This window comes from Marmota flaviventris, chromosome 7 (genome assembly GCF_047511675.1).
Source record: "Marmota flaviventris isolate mMarFla1 chromosome 7, mMarFla1.hap1, whole genome shotgun sequence".
NCBI lineage: Eukaryota > Metazoa > Chordata > Mammalia > Rodentia > Sciuridae > Marmota > Marmota flaviventris.
The window spans coordinates 128871033-128885199 of record NC_092504.1 but is presented as its reverse complement, the minus strand read 5'-3'; the positions used below and the strand labels follow the sequence as shown (position 1 = coordinate 128885199).

The 14167-nt window shown below is 40.8% G+C and overlaps 2 protein-coding genes across 3 annotated transcripts in view; one reads left to right on the top strand and one right to left on the bottom strand.

Annotated features, from left to right (window-relative positions):
• Nucleotides 1-2608: 2608 nt before the first annotated feature.
• On the bottom strand, nt 2609-7984 carry Ndufc1 (NADH:ubiquinone oxidoreductase subunit C1). Its single transcript, XM_027926635.2, has 4 exons — nt 7875-7984; nt 7377-7480; nt 4216-4298; nt 2609-2744 (listed from the first exon to the last, which is right to left on the bottom strand). Exons 1-3 carry the CDS (start codon nt 7939-7941, stop codon nt 4239-4241), a joined length of 231 nt encoding a protein of 76 aa, XP_027782436.1. The 5' UTR covers nt 7942-7984; the 3' UTR covers nt 2609-2744; nt 4216-4238.
• Nucleotides 7985-13676: 5692 nt separating this feature from the next.
• The window catches only part of Naa15 (N-alpha-acetyltransferase 15, NatA auxiliary subunit), a 69934-nt gene continuing 69443 nt past the window's right edge, over nt 13677-14167 (top strand). For both annotated transcript variants that reach the window (XR_011708034.1, XM_027926631.2), the window contains exon 1: nt 13677-13979. Coding sequence is in view for 1 of the 2 variants with exons in the window: in XM_027926631.2 (XP_027782432.1) it covers nt 13926-13979 (54 nt within the window). In the remaining variant the exon portion in view is untranslated. The remainder of the gene's footprint in view (nt 13980-14167) is intronic.

Below are 14167 nucleotides of genomic sequence, written 5' to 3'. Positions count from 1 at the left end.
TGACATATAGAAGCTTTTATAAACAATTTCAAACAATTAACTAGGCAAGCACTTCACCACTGAGCCACAACCCCAGCCCAAAGCTACCGTTTATTAAAGGTATATTTTATTTTCAAATAAGACCATCAGTTTCCAAAATTTCAAGTCTCATTAACATTTTTAATCCCTTTGGAGATATGAATTTCTAAGTGCTGTGTGGAAAATGCTCTTAATTTCGAGTTGTTACCTGACCTCTTAGCCTCAATTTGTATGTGATAGTATCAGTTTCCTATTGCTGCTGTAACAAAGTCTGTGACCTGAAATAATGAAGATTTATTATCTTGCTGCTTTATAGGTGTCTCACTGGGCTGAAACAAATTTGGTGTTAACAGGATCATTCCTTTTTGTAAATTGTAGGAGAGATTTAAAAAAAAAAATTTTTTTTTTGGTAGTTGCAGATGGACAGCATGACTTTATTTTATTTGCTTATTTTTGTATGTGGTGCTGAGCATCAAACCCAGTGCCCCACACATGACAGGCAAGTACTCTGCCACTGAGCCCCAGCCCCAGCCCCAGCCCTGAGAATTTGTTTTCTTGGTAGTCTTTGGCTCTTGGCCTCCTTCCACCTTCAAAACCAGCAATGGCAGATTGAATCCTCATACTGCATCACTCTGAAATACTCTCTTGCTTTCCTTCCTATTCCCTTTATAAGAATTCTTGTGATTAGTGGGCCCAACTAGACAATACAGGGTAGTCTCATCTTAGGGCTAGTTGATTAGAAATCGTTTTTTAAAAATATGTATTTATTTATTTATTTTTTAGTTTTCAGCGGACACAACATCTTTGGTTGTATGTAGTGCTGAGGATCGAACCCGGGCCGCACGCATGCCAGGCGAGCGCGCTACCACTTGAGCTACATCCTCAGCCCAGAAATCTTAATTCCACTGCAATGAACTCCCCTTTGCCATACAATCTGACACATACACCTGTTCTTGCTATGAGATAAACATCTTGATTGATTCATTACTCTGCTAACCACAGATGTTGGACAGTGCACTTTGCACCTCTGGTTACTATAGCTGCATGAAATTTGTCTATGTAATCTCTAAGGCACCTCCAATTTTAACAGGAAACCAAACTGACACAAAGTAATAGTCTCTATTATCAATATCTATTCATCGAATATATATTAAATAATTATTCTGAAATAAAGTAACTTTGAATTCAGAATGACTTCCAAAGATACTGGGTTGAGTCCTCCAGAATGAGTGTTGGCCAAAGCCCAAAATACATATAATACCAGTTAAAAAGTAATAGACTTTTCTACTTAACTTCAAAAAGAAGATGCAAATAATGAATACCAGGGATTGAACTCAGGGGCACTTAACCATTGAGCAACATCCCCAGCCCTTTTTAATATTTTATTTAGAGACAGGATCTCACTAAGTTGCTTGGTGCTTCCCTAAGTGGCTGAGGCTGGCTTTGAACTCCAGATCCTCCTGCTTCAGCCTATCAAGCTACTGGGATTACAGGCATGCGCTACCACAACTGACCCTCTTCCTTCTTTTTACGGACAATCTAGGAATTGGGGCTGGGGCTAAGCAGTAGAGGACTCATCTCGCATGTGTGAGGCCCTGGGTTTGATCTTCAGCACCACACAAAGATAAATAAAATAAAGGTATTGTGTTCACCTACAACTTAAAGACTATTAAAAGAAGAAAAAAAAAAAAAGAAAAAGAATCTAGAGTTTGCTAAATCATTGGATAAAAGTCATATTATTAGAAAAGGACAACAGGGGGCCAGGGTTGTGGCTCAGCGGTAGAGTGCTCGCCTAGCATGTAAGAGGCCCTGGGTTTGATCCTCAGCACCACATAAAAATAAATAAAATAAAGGTATTGTGTCCAACTACAACTAAAAAATAAATATTTAAAAAAAGTGGGGGCTGGGGTTGTAGCTCAGTGGTAGAACGGTTGCCTCACATGCATGAGACCCTGGGTTCAATCCCCAACACCACATAAAAAATAAATAAACAAAGATATTGTGTCCATCTACAACTAAAAAAATATTTAAGAAAAAAAAAAAAAGACAACAAATTTCACCCAAATAAAAATCATTTAAATTCAAGGAAATGAAGTTAGAAGAACTACTGATAAAAGAATTCATCTTTACTTTCTGACTTACCAAAATGGCTTCTCTAGAAGAAAAAAACATTTAGGACCTTTTGTATTTTGAGTAATAAAGTAGTCCTGTCTCCTTGACATACTAAAGAATAAGTGTTTTAATCAGAAATTAAAAGTTCATAAGAAGTAAATTCATCAGCAGGGATTATTGAATTCATCTCTAGAACAAGTCTTTTTTTTAATATTTATTTTTTAGTTTTAGGTGGACAAAATATCTTTATTTTACATTTATGTGGTTCTGAGGATCGAACACAGTGCGCCTCATGCATGCTAGGTGAGCACTCTACCACTGAGCCACAACCCCAGCCCCAAGAACAAGTCCTCTTATGAATTTTTTAAAATATCACTGACCTTGTTATAAGATGGTCTTCCATATTTAAGAATTTCTAATAATGTACCTTACACGTTTTTTTTTACAAGTTGTCATAATATGTATTATTTGCAGAACATAGAAGTATTTTCATTTAATCAAGCAAAACACAAATTCTGACTTCATATATATTCACATTTAACTTTCTCTGACATTTGAAACTCAATAGATTGGTGAATCCAGAAGATCTTCTATAATCATTATATGGAACATACCTACAACAAAGAGGAAAAAGAATTCAACTGTAGCATTTACCAGAAAAAAATATTAAAATTAGACTAAATAATTCATCTTAGTGAACTGGGGAAAGTCTAGAAAACGTATCTACAAAGAATATTAGTACTTTATTTTAAATTTTAACAAAAATATGGTTTGAACCATGAAATAACAAAAGTCATCTGTTTTTAATTTAAATGACTTATTTTCATCTCTTGATTGGCTGATCGGAACAGTGAAATAGGCAAGGTATTATTTTATATATATACATATGTATATAAGTTGTAGATGGGCACAATACCTTTATTTTGTTTATTTGTTTTTATGTGGTGCTGAGAATCAAACCCAGTATCTCACGTGCAAGGCAAGCACTCTACCATGAGCCGACAACCCCAGCCCACTAGGCAAGGTGTTATTTATAGAAAACAAAGAAGCAAAAGATAGTCAACCCTAAAGCACTGACATTGAGTTGTTAAATATGGAAAACTGTATTTTTTGATCACTATATTTATTTTTCAGCAGATAAAAGTTATCTATTTTAATCAAATTCTCTTGAATCATGCACAGTATATCTTGTTCATAGCTAGATCTTATCAGAAATTATCCAACTAGGTGTTAGTTGGACAGAGATAATGAAAGGGTCATGCAGAAAAAAATTCCAGGGCTGGGGCTGTGGCTTAGTGGTAGAGCACTTACCTAGCACATATGAGGCACTGATTTCAATACTTAGCACTGCATGAAAAAAGTAAAATAAAATAAAGGAATGCTGTCCATCTACAACTATTAAAAAAAAAAAAATCCAAAATCTAGAGTCACCCATTCTAGATTTTAGATTAGATGGGCATTCAGCAAGCTGCAGAGTACATTACCATTAATAAAACAGTGTTCCTGCTTTCATGGAATTTAGTGCGGGATATGCCAAACATATTAAAAAATATACAAACAAATTATGATAATTTGTCATAAATGCTTTGAAAGCAAAGAGTAAAGAACTATTAGATTAAAAAATATATAATTTTGGTTTCATTCTTAAGCATAACTGTCTTTGAAGACAGTAAATTAATGATTAAAAAATGATTATGCTCGAAGCTGGCATTGTGGCTCAGTGGTAGAGCACTTGCCTAGCATGTGTGAAGGCACTGGGTTAGATTCTCAGCACTGCATATAAATAAATGAATAAAATAAAGGTTCATCAACATCTTAAAAACAATTTAAAAAATCATTATGCCAAAAGTTGCTGAAGCCAAGGTATAAAAATTCATAAATGTGTCACAGACAGAAATCTGGCACTACAAAGTATAAGCCTAAAAGACAAAACAAAACTACTGTATTTAAAAAGAGGTCAAATTAAGTTGCATACTCTCATCACCTATATATATATAAATGTATACTTATATATATATGTATTTATATGTATATAAATGTATACTTATATATATATAAATGTATACTATATAAATGTATACTTACTATATTAGTATCTCCAAAAGAATTTACTCCAAAGAATTTCTTCTTTTATACTCTAAAACATCTTCATCATGTTGTTTGATGAGCTACAAGTTAACAGTTAAAATTAGAAATGTAGTCTTTCTGGCAAAGAGATGGGGAATTAACTAATGATGCTTACTTTTTAAAAAAAAATTTTTTTAGGGGCTGGGGATATGGCTCAAGTACTAGCGCACTCGCCTGGCATGCGTGAGGTGCTGGGTTCGATCCTCAGCACCACATAAAAATAAAGATATTGTGTCTACCTAAAGTTAAGAAATAAATATTTTATACACACACACACACACACACACTTACCACAATATCTTTATTTTGTTTATTTTTATGTGGTGCTGATGATGGATCCCAGTGCCTCACAGGTATGAGGCAAACACTCTGCCACTGAGCCACAACCCCAGCCCCAGATGCTTATGTTTTTTTAAGAGGAACAGGGTAGATTAATTACTATTCTAGAGAGAAATAAAAAGCTAAGAAGTGGAACATGGTGGCCCACTCCTGTAATCCCAGAAGCTTGGGAAGCTGAGATAGGAGGATTGGGAGTTCAAAGCCAGCCTCAGTAAAAGCGAGGAACTAAGCAACTGAGACCCTGTCTCTAAATAAAATACAATATAGGGCTTGGGAGGTGGCTCAGTGGTCAAGTGGTCCCAAGCTCAATCTCCAGTAACCTCCCCACCCCCCACACACACACACACAAAAAAAAAAACTAAAGAGATTCAAAAGTCCAAAAACCATGAATGGAATATATTTGTTGCCCATAATCTGACATACTAAATATAAAAAGACAACCCTTACACATTAAAATTGAACTTGTGTGAAATTTCACTTGGTGGGTAATAAATATAATGGAGAGCCTTACCACAGAGGGACAAAATCAACGGGGCACAGTAGAACTCGGATATTACAGATTCAGGCTGGTGGGTGTGTGTTACACTTCTAACCATAGAGGTTTGATACTGGGATGACATACCAACTTCATCCCTCAACTATCTGTGGATTAATTAGATGTCAGAGGACAGTTACTTTCTTAGAATCACTGATAGAATATGCATCTGATACAGGACCTTTATGACAAGCAAAGATCCAGTTTCGATCATTAGTGTTCTAAACAGCAATGAAGCTTGCTTTTAGGAAACACGTTAAACTAAGAATGCATAAAGGGCTGGGGATGTGGCTCAAGCGGTAGCGCGCTCGCCTGGCATGTGTGCGGCCCGGGTTCGATCCTCAGCACCACATACAAACAAAGATGTGTGTCCGCCGAAAACTAAAATATAAACACTAAAATTTTCTCTCCTCTCTCTCTTAAAAAAAAGAACACATAAATTTTCATTATAAATTTGGTATGGTTGTGTATACCCATAATCCCAGCTACTCGGGAGACTGAGGCAGGAGGATCCCAAGTTAGTTGAGGCCAGTCTCAACAACTAGGGGAGATCTTGTCTCTAAAATTAAGGCCCCTTGTCCCCCTCACCAAAAAAGGGAAAACATTCCCTTACAAAAATTATTGAAAAAGAGTAGTTACCATTAAGTTGTGACTTTCAACATCTCCTACCCCTTCCTATTCAAAGATCTGAACCACTTTATTTATTTTGGCTTTTTTTTTTTTTTGGTACAGGGGATTGAACCTAGGGTTGCTCTAACACTGAGCTGTATTGCTAGCCCCCCACCCTTTTTTTTTTTTAAAGACAGGCTTTTACACTTGGGATCCTCCTGCCTCAGCCTCCCGAGTAGCTAGGATTACAAGCATGTGCCACTGCACCCAGCTGATCTAAACCACTTTGAAGAGAAAATCCCAAATAAGAGATTAAGTGTGGTGGTACATGCCTGTAATTTCAGTGACCTGGGAGGCTGAGGCAGGAGAATCCCAAGTTCAAAGCCAGCCCCAGCATTTCTCAGGCCTTAAGAAACTTGGTGAAACCTTGTCTTCAAAGAAAAATAAAAAGGGCTGGGGGTGTGGCTTAATGATTAAGCTCCTGGGTGCAATCCTAAGTACCAAATTAAAAACAAAAACCAATATAGCAGATACTTTTATTCATTCATTCTTTCTATCTATCTATCCATTCATCCATCCTGGTGCTGGGGATTGAACCCAGGGCCTTGTACATTGGAGGGAAGCACTCTACCAACTGAGCTATATCCATAACACCTTTTTTTTCAGTCAACTTAAAAAAAATAATTTTATCTCTAGAGAAGCAATGTTTTACAATGGTGTAGCAAAGTTCTGCAGTAAGGTGAAACTGGGTTCAGCAAACTAATGTTTCTAAATTTCTTCACCTGTAAAAGAGTCAACAATATGTATCACTTAATAATGATTAAAGGAAAGTTTACAAGTAAAGCACAAGAAAACACCCTGCTATACACTAAGTACAATTTTCAGCAAAATATTTATATAAACACTGATTAATTCCTAATGTTTTGGGGCTTGGGGCACAGTAGTAGAGGGCTTGCCTAGCATACAAGAGGCCCTGGGTTCCATCCCCAGCATGGCAAAAAAAAAAAAAAAAAAAAGAGAGAGACTTTTTTTTTTTTTTGCACTGGGACACTCAACCACTGAGCCACATCCCCAGCCCTATTTTGTATTTTTTATTTAGAGACAGAGTCTCACTGAGTTACTTAGCTCCTCACTTTTGCTGAGGCTAGCTTTGAACTCCAGATCCTCCTGTCTCAGCCTCCTGAGCCGCTGGGATTACAGACAGTCCCTGATAAGACCTACACTTTTTAAAACTCTAATGTTTTGGAAGTCTAATGAAATTTAATTTGTAAACTTGTTTACTGCCTATGTGTCCCTATGTCATTGAAAAGAGGTGCCTTCATAAAACCCTAACGAGCTTCAAAACTAATTAAGAAATAATGTATTGGTATAACTGCTGTTCTTCACAAGACTATGCTACATAAAAATAGATGACAGAAATTTCAACCTTATCATACTTTTTCCATACTGCTGAAATCTTAATTTCTTTTAAGTCTTTTTTTTTTTTTTTTTGGATTCCCTTTAGGGAGAAATAGGTTATTAGGGATACACGAATATCATACTGTAGGGGAATTCTGTCTCCACACATTACGTCTTCAACATTCGGTCTCACTGCCCTCGGCTGGGTCGGGACGCGTGTTGGGGACTAAGTACTCACGTAGAACCACAGGAAGACGGTGGTACCCAAGGTCAGCCCGACTTTCAGCCAGTCCGGCTGGTCGTTCGGCGGGTCCCGCAGGTAGAACTTGGACCGTGCACAAGCTGAAAGGGAACACAGGCCGTCTAACTGACCGCGGGCCGACAAAGGAACTAGCAGTTACGCGTAACCGGGTGAATTCTTCCTTCGATCCCCCCATTCAACGGCCCAGGAAACGGGTCCTGAAGGACGCCCCCGAGCCTCGCCGAAGGGCGGCGACTCAGACCCGCGGAGGGCCGCAGAGGCACCACCCGAGGGTCCCCTCCTGGTGTGTGCGGGACTCAGCCTGCAGAGTGCGAGACGAGGACCGAGAGGACCCAGGTGGGTTCCGGACCGTGGCCGGCGAAGGTCACTAGGCCGAGCGCGGGTCGCCGCCGTCTGCTGCCCGCGGAGGTCAGGACCGCCCTGGGCAGGGGAAGGCTGAGGGTCGAGGGGGCCGGCAGGAGAAGGGACACTCACCGCCGCTCGGGAGCCTGGCGGGGGCCAGCAGCCGCGAGAAGTGGCGCAGCAGCGCGGACGGCGCCATGTCTACGGACAGGCTCCGCCTTCGCCCCGCCCCCGGCGAGCCTGCGCGGCCGCAGCGCCCCCTGGCGGCGGGAGCGCTAGAGCTCGGTGCGGCGCGAAGGAGCCCAGTTGGCCAAGGTTCCCGGCGCCTCTGGCCTCCGTCTTTTGTCTTTAAAGTGGGGTTAGGAAGAAAATGGTTAAAGGGGCGGAGGCAGGTAGCTTACCCCGTCTTTGGTCTTCGGAGGGTTTCTAGTCACCTCCCCACCCCAAAGTTGACGAAACTGTTCCTAGGTGAGCCAGAAAGTAAAACGAAGTGTCGCGCTGAGGTGTTTCAAGCCCGGTGCATTCACGCATCGCATGGCCTACGTTCCTTGGGTCTTTTCTTCTTCACCGGGATCCGGTGATTATCATCAATTTACAGATTAGCTCACAGAAGAGGGCTCATCCAAGGCAATATTTCGTACCTTGCATTCGAAGACCTAAACAACAGTTCCTAAATGTGTTTACACTCAAGGTCATACTGAACACTGAGAGGTGGAGACAGTTCTGGTACAAGTGAAAGTGCCCTTACCAACCCTAGATCACACAGCTGGCAGAGGTGGGATGAGTTCCAGGTGCTCTGACTCCAGCTCTGTGATCCTCTTAGCCCACCTAATAGGCCTGTACTAAACCACCGTCTTTTTTTTTTTTTTTTTGAGAGAGAGGGGGGGGGGAGAGAGAGAGAGAGAGGGGAGAGAGAGAGAGATTAGTTTTCGGCCAACATCTTTGTTTTGTTTGTATGTGGTGCTGAGGATCGAACCCTCCTTCAGCCGCACGCATGCCAGGCGAGCGCGCTACCTCTTGAGCCAGCCCCTGTATTTCAGTTTTACATCTAGAACATAAAAACTAGCCTGTAGGTCGCTGGGAAGCTTAGAAAGTGTGAATAGGAAACAACATTTTGTTTAAAGGCATTTTTCTGATCAATGGTCTGATCTTGCATAACCTAGCGGGACTTTTGTGTATTCAATTCTGAGTTCAATGTGATGTCTAAAAACCATGTAAAAATATGTATAGGTAATAGATGATACATTTTAACCTTTAAAGCTATTTCTTTAAACCCAATGCCATTTAGATTCATTTTAAAAGCAAAATGTTTGCAATTTTTTCCTTCTATGTATTTTTACCAATATCATTTAAGATTTAAAAAACAAAAAAACCAAAAAACTGTTAACCGAAGAGTAAAATAGTTGTTACTATTTCTAGCCCATTTTAAAAATGTAAATGATGATTGAATAGGTTGCTAAATTGTGAGTCACTTTAGAGAGTTTGTAACCTAGTTTGAGCCTCCTGGACTCATGCTCCAGTAAGCAAACCACCCAACTAATGTGCTGAGACAGTTGTTGGCTCTCAGTTTCTTGGCTTCTTGTCCACTCAGCAATCTGTCAGTTGTATATCCTTTCTACACCACCCCTTAGAAACTTGTCCTGACGAAGCTTTTGTCAGTCTCCAACAAGTTGAAACAAAAGCCACATTTAGTCAGAGTATTTAGAACCAGTGAGCAAATTACTAATATCAGTATCTGTTCTAAGAAAGGCTGTTCCATTCTTTTTCAGAGCTTTGGTCCCTGTATCCTTTTACTAGTGTGTATTTTGGGAAAGTGATGAAGTAGAAGTACACTGCTCACATCATGTTAGAGCTGATGGAACCCTACACTTGGAGTAGGCAGCTGTAGGTGAAATTCCATCTGAAAAGAATCTTGATGAAGCATTTCCAGCTAGGAGTTAATAGCTATTATATTTTGGTAGAAGTTGTTTCATTACATTCATTTAAACCATTTCCTGAATTTGAATGCTAAAATCTTATTCATGACCTAGGGTTAACACAGAGATTTGAGTTAGCATCTAGAAAGGCAAAATTTTAGTCCAATATTTTTCCATTAGGAGAAGTATTACTCAGCTCATATCTCCCAGGGAGGGTTAAAGAAGATTGAGTTGAAAATACATAAAATGCAAAACACCACTACATGTTTACTGACTTATGGTACATAAGAATTGTATAGATCAAATTTAGGACCTGGAGAGAGATGGACTTCCTCTTCTATCTGTAAGTTTTTTTAATTTATTTTTTAAAATATTTATTTTTTAGTTGTAGTTGGACCCAATACCTTTATTTATTTATTTTTATGTGGTGCTGAGGATCAAACCCAGCATCTCACACATGCTAGGCGAGCATTCTACCGCTGATCCACAACCCCAGCCCCTCTATCTATAAATTTCTATTAAAGAAAAAAAAAAAAAATCAAAGGCAATAGCAAAATGTTAACATTTGTTAAATTTGTTTAACACTTGTTAAACACATAAAATCTATTTTGTGTGATTTTTCTATAAAATATAAATATTTAGTTATCTAGATGTAAAAGTCTCAATAGAGAACATCGTACATATATGAAGGTGGAGAATTTTTATTCTATATATCCCTTTTGTAGAAGTAAAGTCTGGAAGCCAAATGATTTTATCTATTTTTGGTTATTTTGGGGGGAAGCTTGTGTGTGTGTGTACTGCTGGTGATGGAACCCACAGCCTTATGAATGCTAGGAAAAAGCTCTACCACTGAGCTGTATCTTCAACCCTAGAGGAAACATTTTGATCACAGTGAAATGGAAATATATGTTAAGATGCTATAGCAGCAGCTGCAACATACAGAGCCTTGTTTATGAAAACTTGGAAGCACAGCTATCATTCACAGCATAACTCAAATGAAATCTCTATTTGTCAAATGGTGGTGATAAGAGTAGATTATTTTATTGTTGTGTTCAGGCTATCAAGTCACTGTGTGGTCAGATGGCTGTGAATTGTAGGTGCTATATATATATATATATATATTATTTTTTATGTCTAGATGGACACAACATAATGCCTTTATTTTTATGTGGTGCTGAGGATTGAACCCGGGTCCTGCTCATGCTAGGCAAGCGCTGTACCGCTGAGCCACAATCCCAGCCCTGTAGGGGCATTTAAAAAAAAAAATTCTTATTTTTTTAGTTGTCAATGGATTTTTATTTTATTCATTTATTTATATGCGGTATTGAGAATCTAATCCAGTGCTCACAGATACTAGGCAAGTGCTGTACCACTGAGCCACAACCCCAGCTCCTGTAGGTGCATTTTAACTTGAAATCAGACTAATATCCACTGAACCTTAAAAACTGCTATTTAAGTTGGGCCTGGGAGTGTGTGCCTGTAATCTCAGCTACTTGGGAGGCTGAGGCAGAAGAATGGCAACTTCAAGGCCAGCTTGGGTAACTTAGTGAGATACTGTCTGGGGGGGGGGGGGCGGGGAAGAAAGAAGAAAGAAGCGTTAGGGCACTTACCTAGAATGCAGAAGCCCCTGATCCCAAGAACCCTAGTATTGGAGGAGGAGAGAAAGCTATTTAAACTGGGTTTGGAGGCGCATCCCTGTTATCCCAGTGGCTGGGAGGGCTGAGGCAGGAGGATCGTTCAAAACCAGCCTCAGCAATGTAGTAAGGGCCTAAACAATTTAGCCAGACTCTATCTCTAAATAAAAATATAAAAAAAGGGGCTGGGGTCATGGCTCAGTGATAGAGCGCTCGCCTAGCAAGTGCGAGGCCCTGGGTTCAATCCTCATCACCACATATAAATTAAAGGTATTGTGTCCAAAAACAAAAAATTAAACATTAAAAAAATTTTATATATATATATATATATATATATATATATATATATATATATATATAGGGATGTGGCTCAGGGGTTAAGGGTCCCTGGGTTCAATTCTCAGTACCAACAAAACAAAAACTATTTGTTACTAGCCAAAAAGAATTAACATTTGCCAAGCTATTATTGCTGGCTTATTTAAGTAGGTATTCAGTTTCTGGTGGAAACCACTGTGTTTCAAAGACCAGAAATGTGCTTCCCCTGAGGAGAAAAATAGAATATTATATATAGAAAAAAATTTAAAAATCTATAGCAAATAATATTGCTGTAGGGATTTTTGAATGAGGCCAGAGATTTGGAAACTCAAGTTAATGACTAAATGAAAAACAAAAAAAAGACGCTTTTTCTATTTTTTAATAGTTCAGATTGTTGAAAGTCCACTGGAGGGAGTGAACTTTTCATTATTACTAAATAACAATTGATTTTTATAAATTAAACTTAATTTTATATGTTATTTTAAAAAAAGGTTAAGGTTAAGCAGGGCATGGTGTGTAAACCTGTAATCCCAGTGATGTGAGAGGCTGAAGCAGGAAGATTGAAAGTTGGAGGCCACATTTGGCAATTTAGTGAAACCCTGTCTCAAAATAAAAAATGAAAATAAGCTCAGTGGTAATTGTGAAGTGCCCCTATATTTAATACCCTGCCCTCCCCCCAAAAAAGTCTAAAAATCTGGCTACTTTTCAAATTCCTGTAGATATGATTTCCTCAAACTTTTGAAGAGAGATTACCGAATTCAAGGAATTTCCAGGATTTAACTGCTAAAACCTTACTTATGAAAAGAGAGCAACCAACACAGTGGGCAACCAACACCTAAATTTTAGTCTCAAGATTTTTCCACTGGGAAACGTCTTAACTCACACTTTCCAGGGAAGGGTAAAGAAGAGCAATTTGAAAACTGTTAAGTATTTGTGTAAACAAATTTAAAAGGGTAAACCCACTGCACATCTTGTTTAATGACTCATAATGCAAAGAACGCTAGAGATCGAATTCAGGATGTGGAGAGATAATCAAGGGCAAAATGGCTCTTGAAAATTTTTAGAGCATCAGTGGAATGACGCTTTTAAAAAGCTCCACTTTTTTTATTTTTATTTTTTTTGTTAACGAAATGTCTCATATGCGGAAGGGGTCTTGTTAGAGTCTAGACTGACCTTGCCTACTGGAGCAGTTGCCTCTAGTAGTCTTGCTAGTCTTGTCTTGCTAGTCTGAAGTCTTGTCTTCAATGTCTAAAGTTTGATGATTTGTGATGATGGGCAAGTCAATAGTCACAATATTAAACAGGAGCTCGAAACCAGTTCCAGTAGGGTCAGTGATCCTGAACCCCTCCACTACACCAAGGTGACTCATACAAGGTGACTCAAACCCTGCATTGTTTGGCCTCAACAATGAGATAAATCATACGCTTCAGCCTGCAGAGCTCCTTTGACCAGTACAAATAGGTCACTTCAGATCTGGGTAGCGAACTTTCCAGGCTCATCTTAAGAAATATTAACCCAAATCACCGATACCGCAGCCAGGCCCATTTAATACGTCAGGCTCTTTCATGCTTTTCAAACTCGATTAGACCCCTTCGTCTCCAGGTGTGTTCACTAGTCTCCACCGCGGTGAAGGCTATTCATTCCCTCTCCTCCTCTGCTCCTTAATGACTTCGGTCATGACCCACAGCGCTTCTCGAACACCTACACCTGCAGCTTAGCCCTGCAGGCTTAAAGCACGACCACACGGTGTGGGAGCGGCTACTCAATGAATGAAGGCCAGTCTAGCAAGAAGGAGCAGAAAGGCGATTTTCGATGAGGAGGCGGTCGGAAGCGTAGCCGGCCGCGCTCTCGGACCTCCCCAGGGCGCCTCCCAGGAGCTGCCCACGGGAAGGACGCCGGGGGCCCGCCCAGAACCCCTCCACCTCCGCAGGCCGGCCAGCCTCCAGGTTCCCGGCAAGCTCCGGGACAGCGAGGGTGGGACAGAAGGTCACCGCGCCTGCGTGCTAGGAGGCGTGACCCGGGTGGGAAAGCCCTCCGCGTCCGCCATTTTGGCTGCCTCTGTCGGTCTGTTCAGTTACCACGTGAACCGCCGACGGAGACCCGTGGGGGGAGGGAGGCGGCGGCAGCGTTAAGTGAGAAAGGAAAAAAGACAACGAGGAGGAGGAGGTGTCCGGGTAGGGCGACGCGGCAACACCCGAGGCCTGGTGGTGGCGGCGGATCGGGGTATTCGGGGCTGAAGTGGCTAGGCATCGGAGGCGGTCGGACAAACAGACTGACCGAGCCGGGTGGTGGCGGGAGCCTCGGGAGGAGCCGGAACGATGCCGGCCGTGAGCCTCCCGCCCAAGGAGAACGCGCTTTTCAAGCGGATTTTGGTAAGTGTGAGGCTCCCGGCAATCAGGGGGAAGGATTTAGCCGGCAGCCGGGCCTGTCAGCCCGAGCTTTGGCCCGGCGGGCGCCCAGCCACCCCCGCTCGGGACCCCGCCTTCGTAGTACTCGCGAGGCCGAATGCTCTGCGTCCCCTCCCTGTGGCTCCCACTTCGGCCCGCGCGCCAGGGACCAC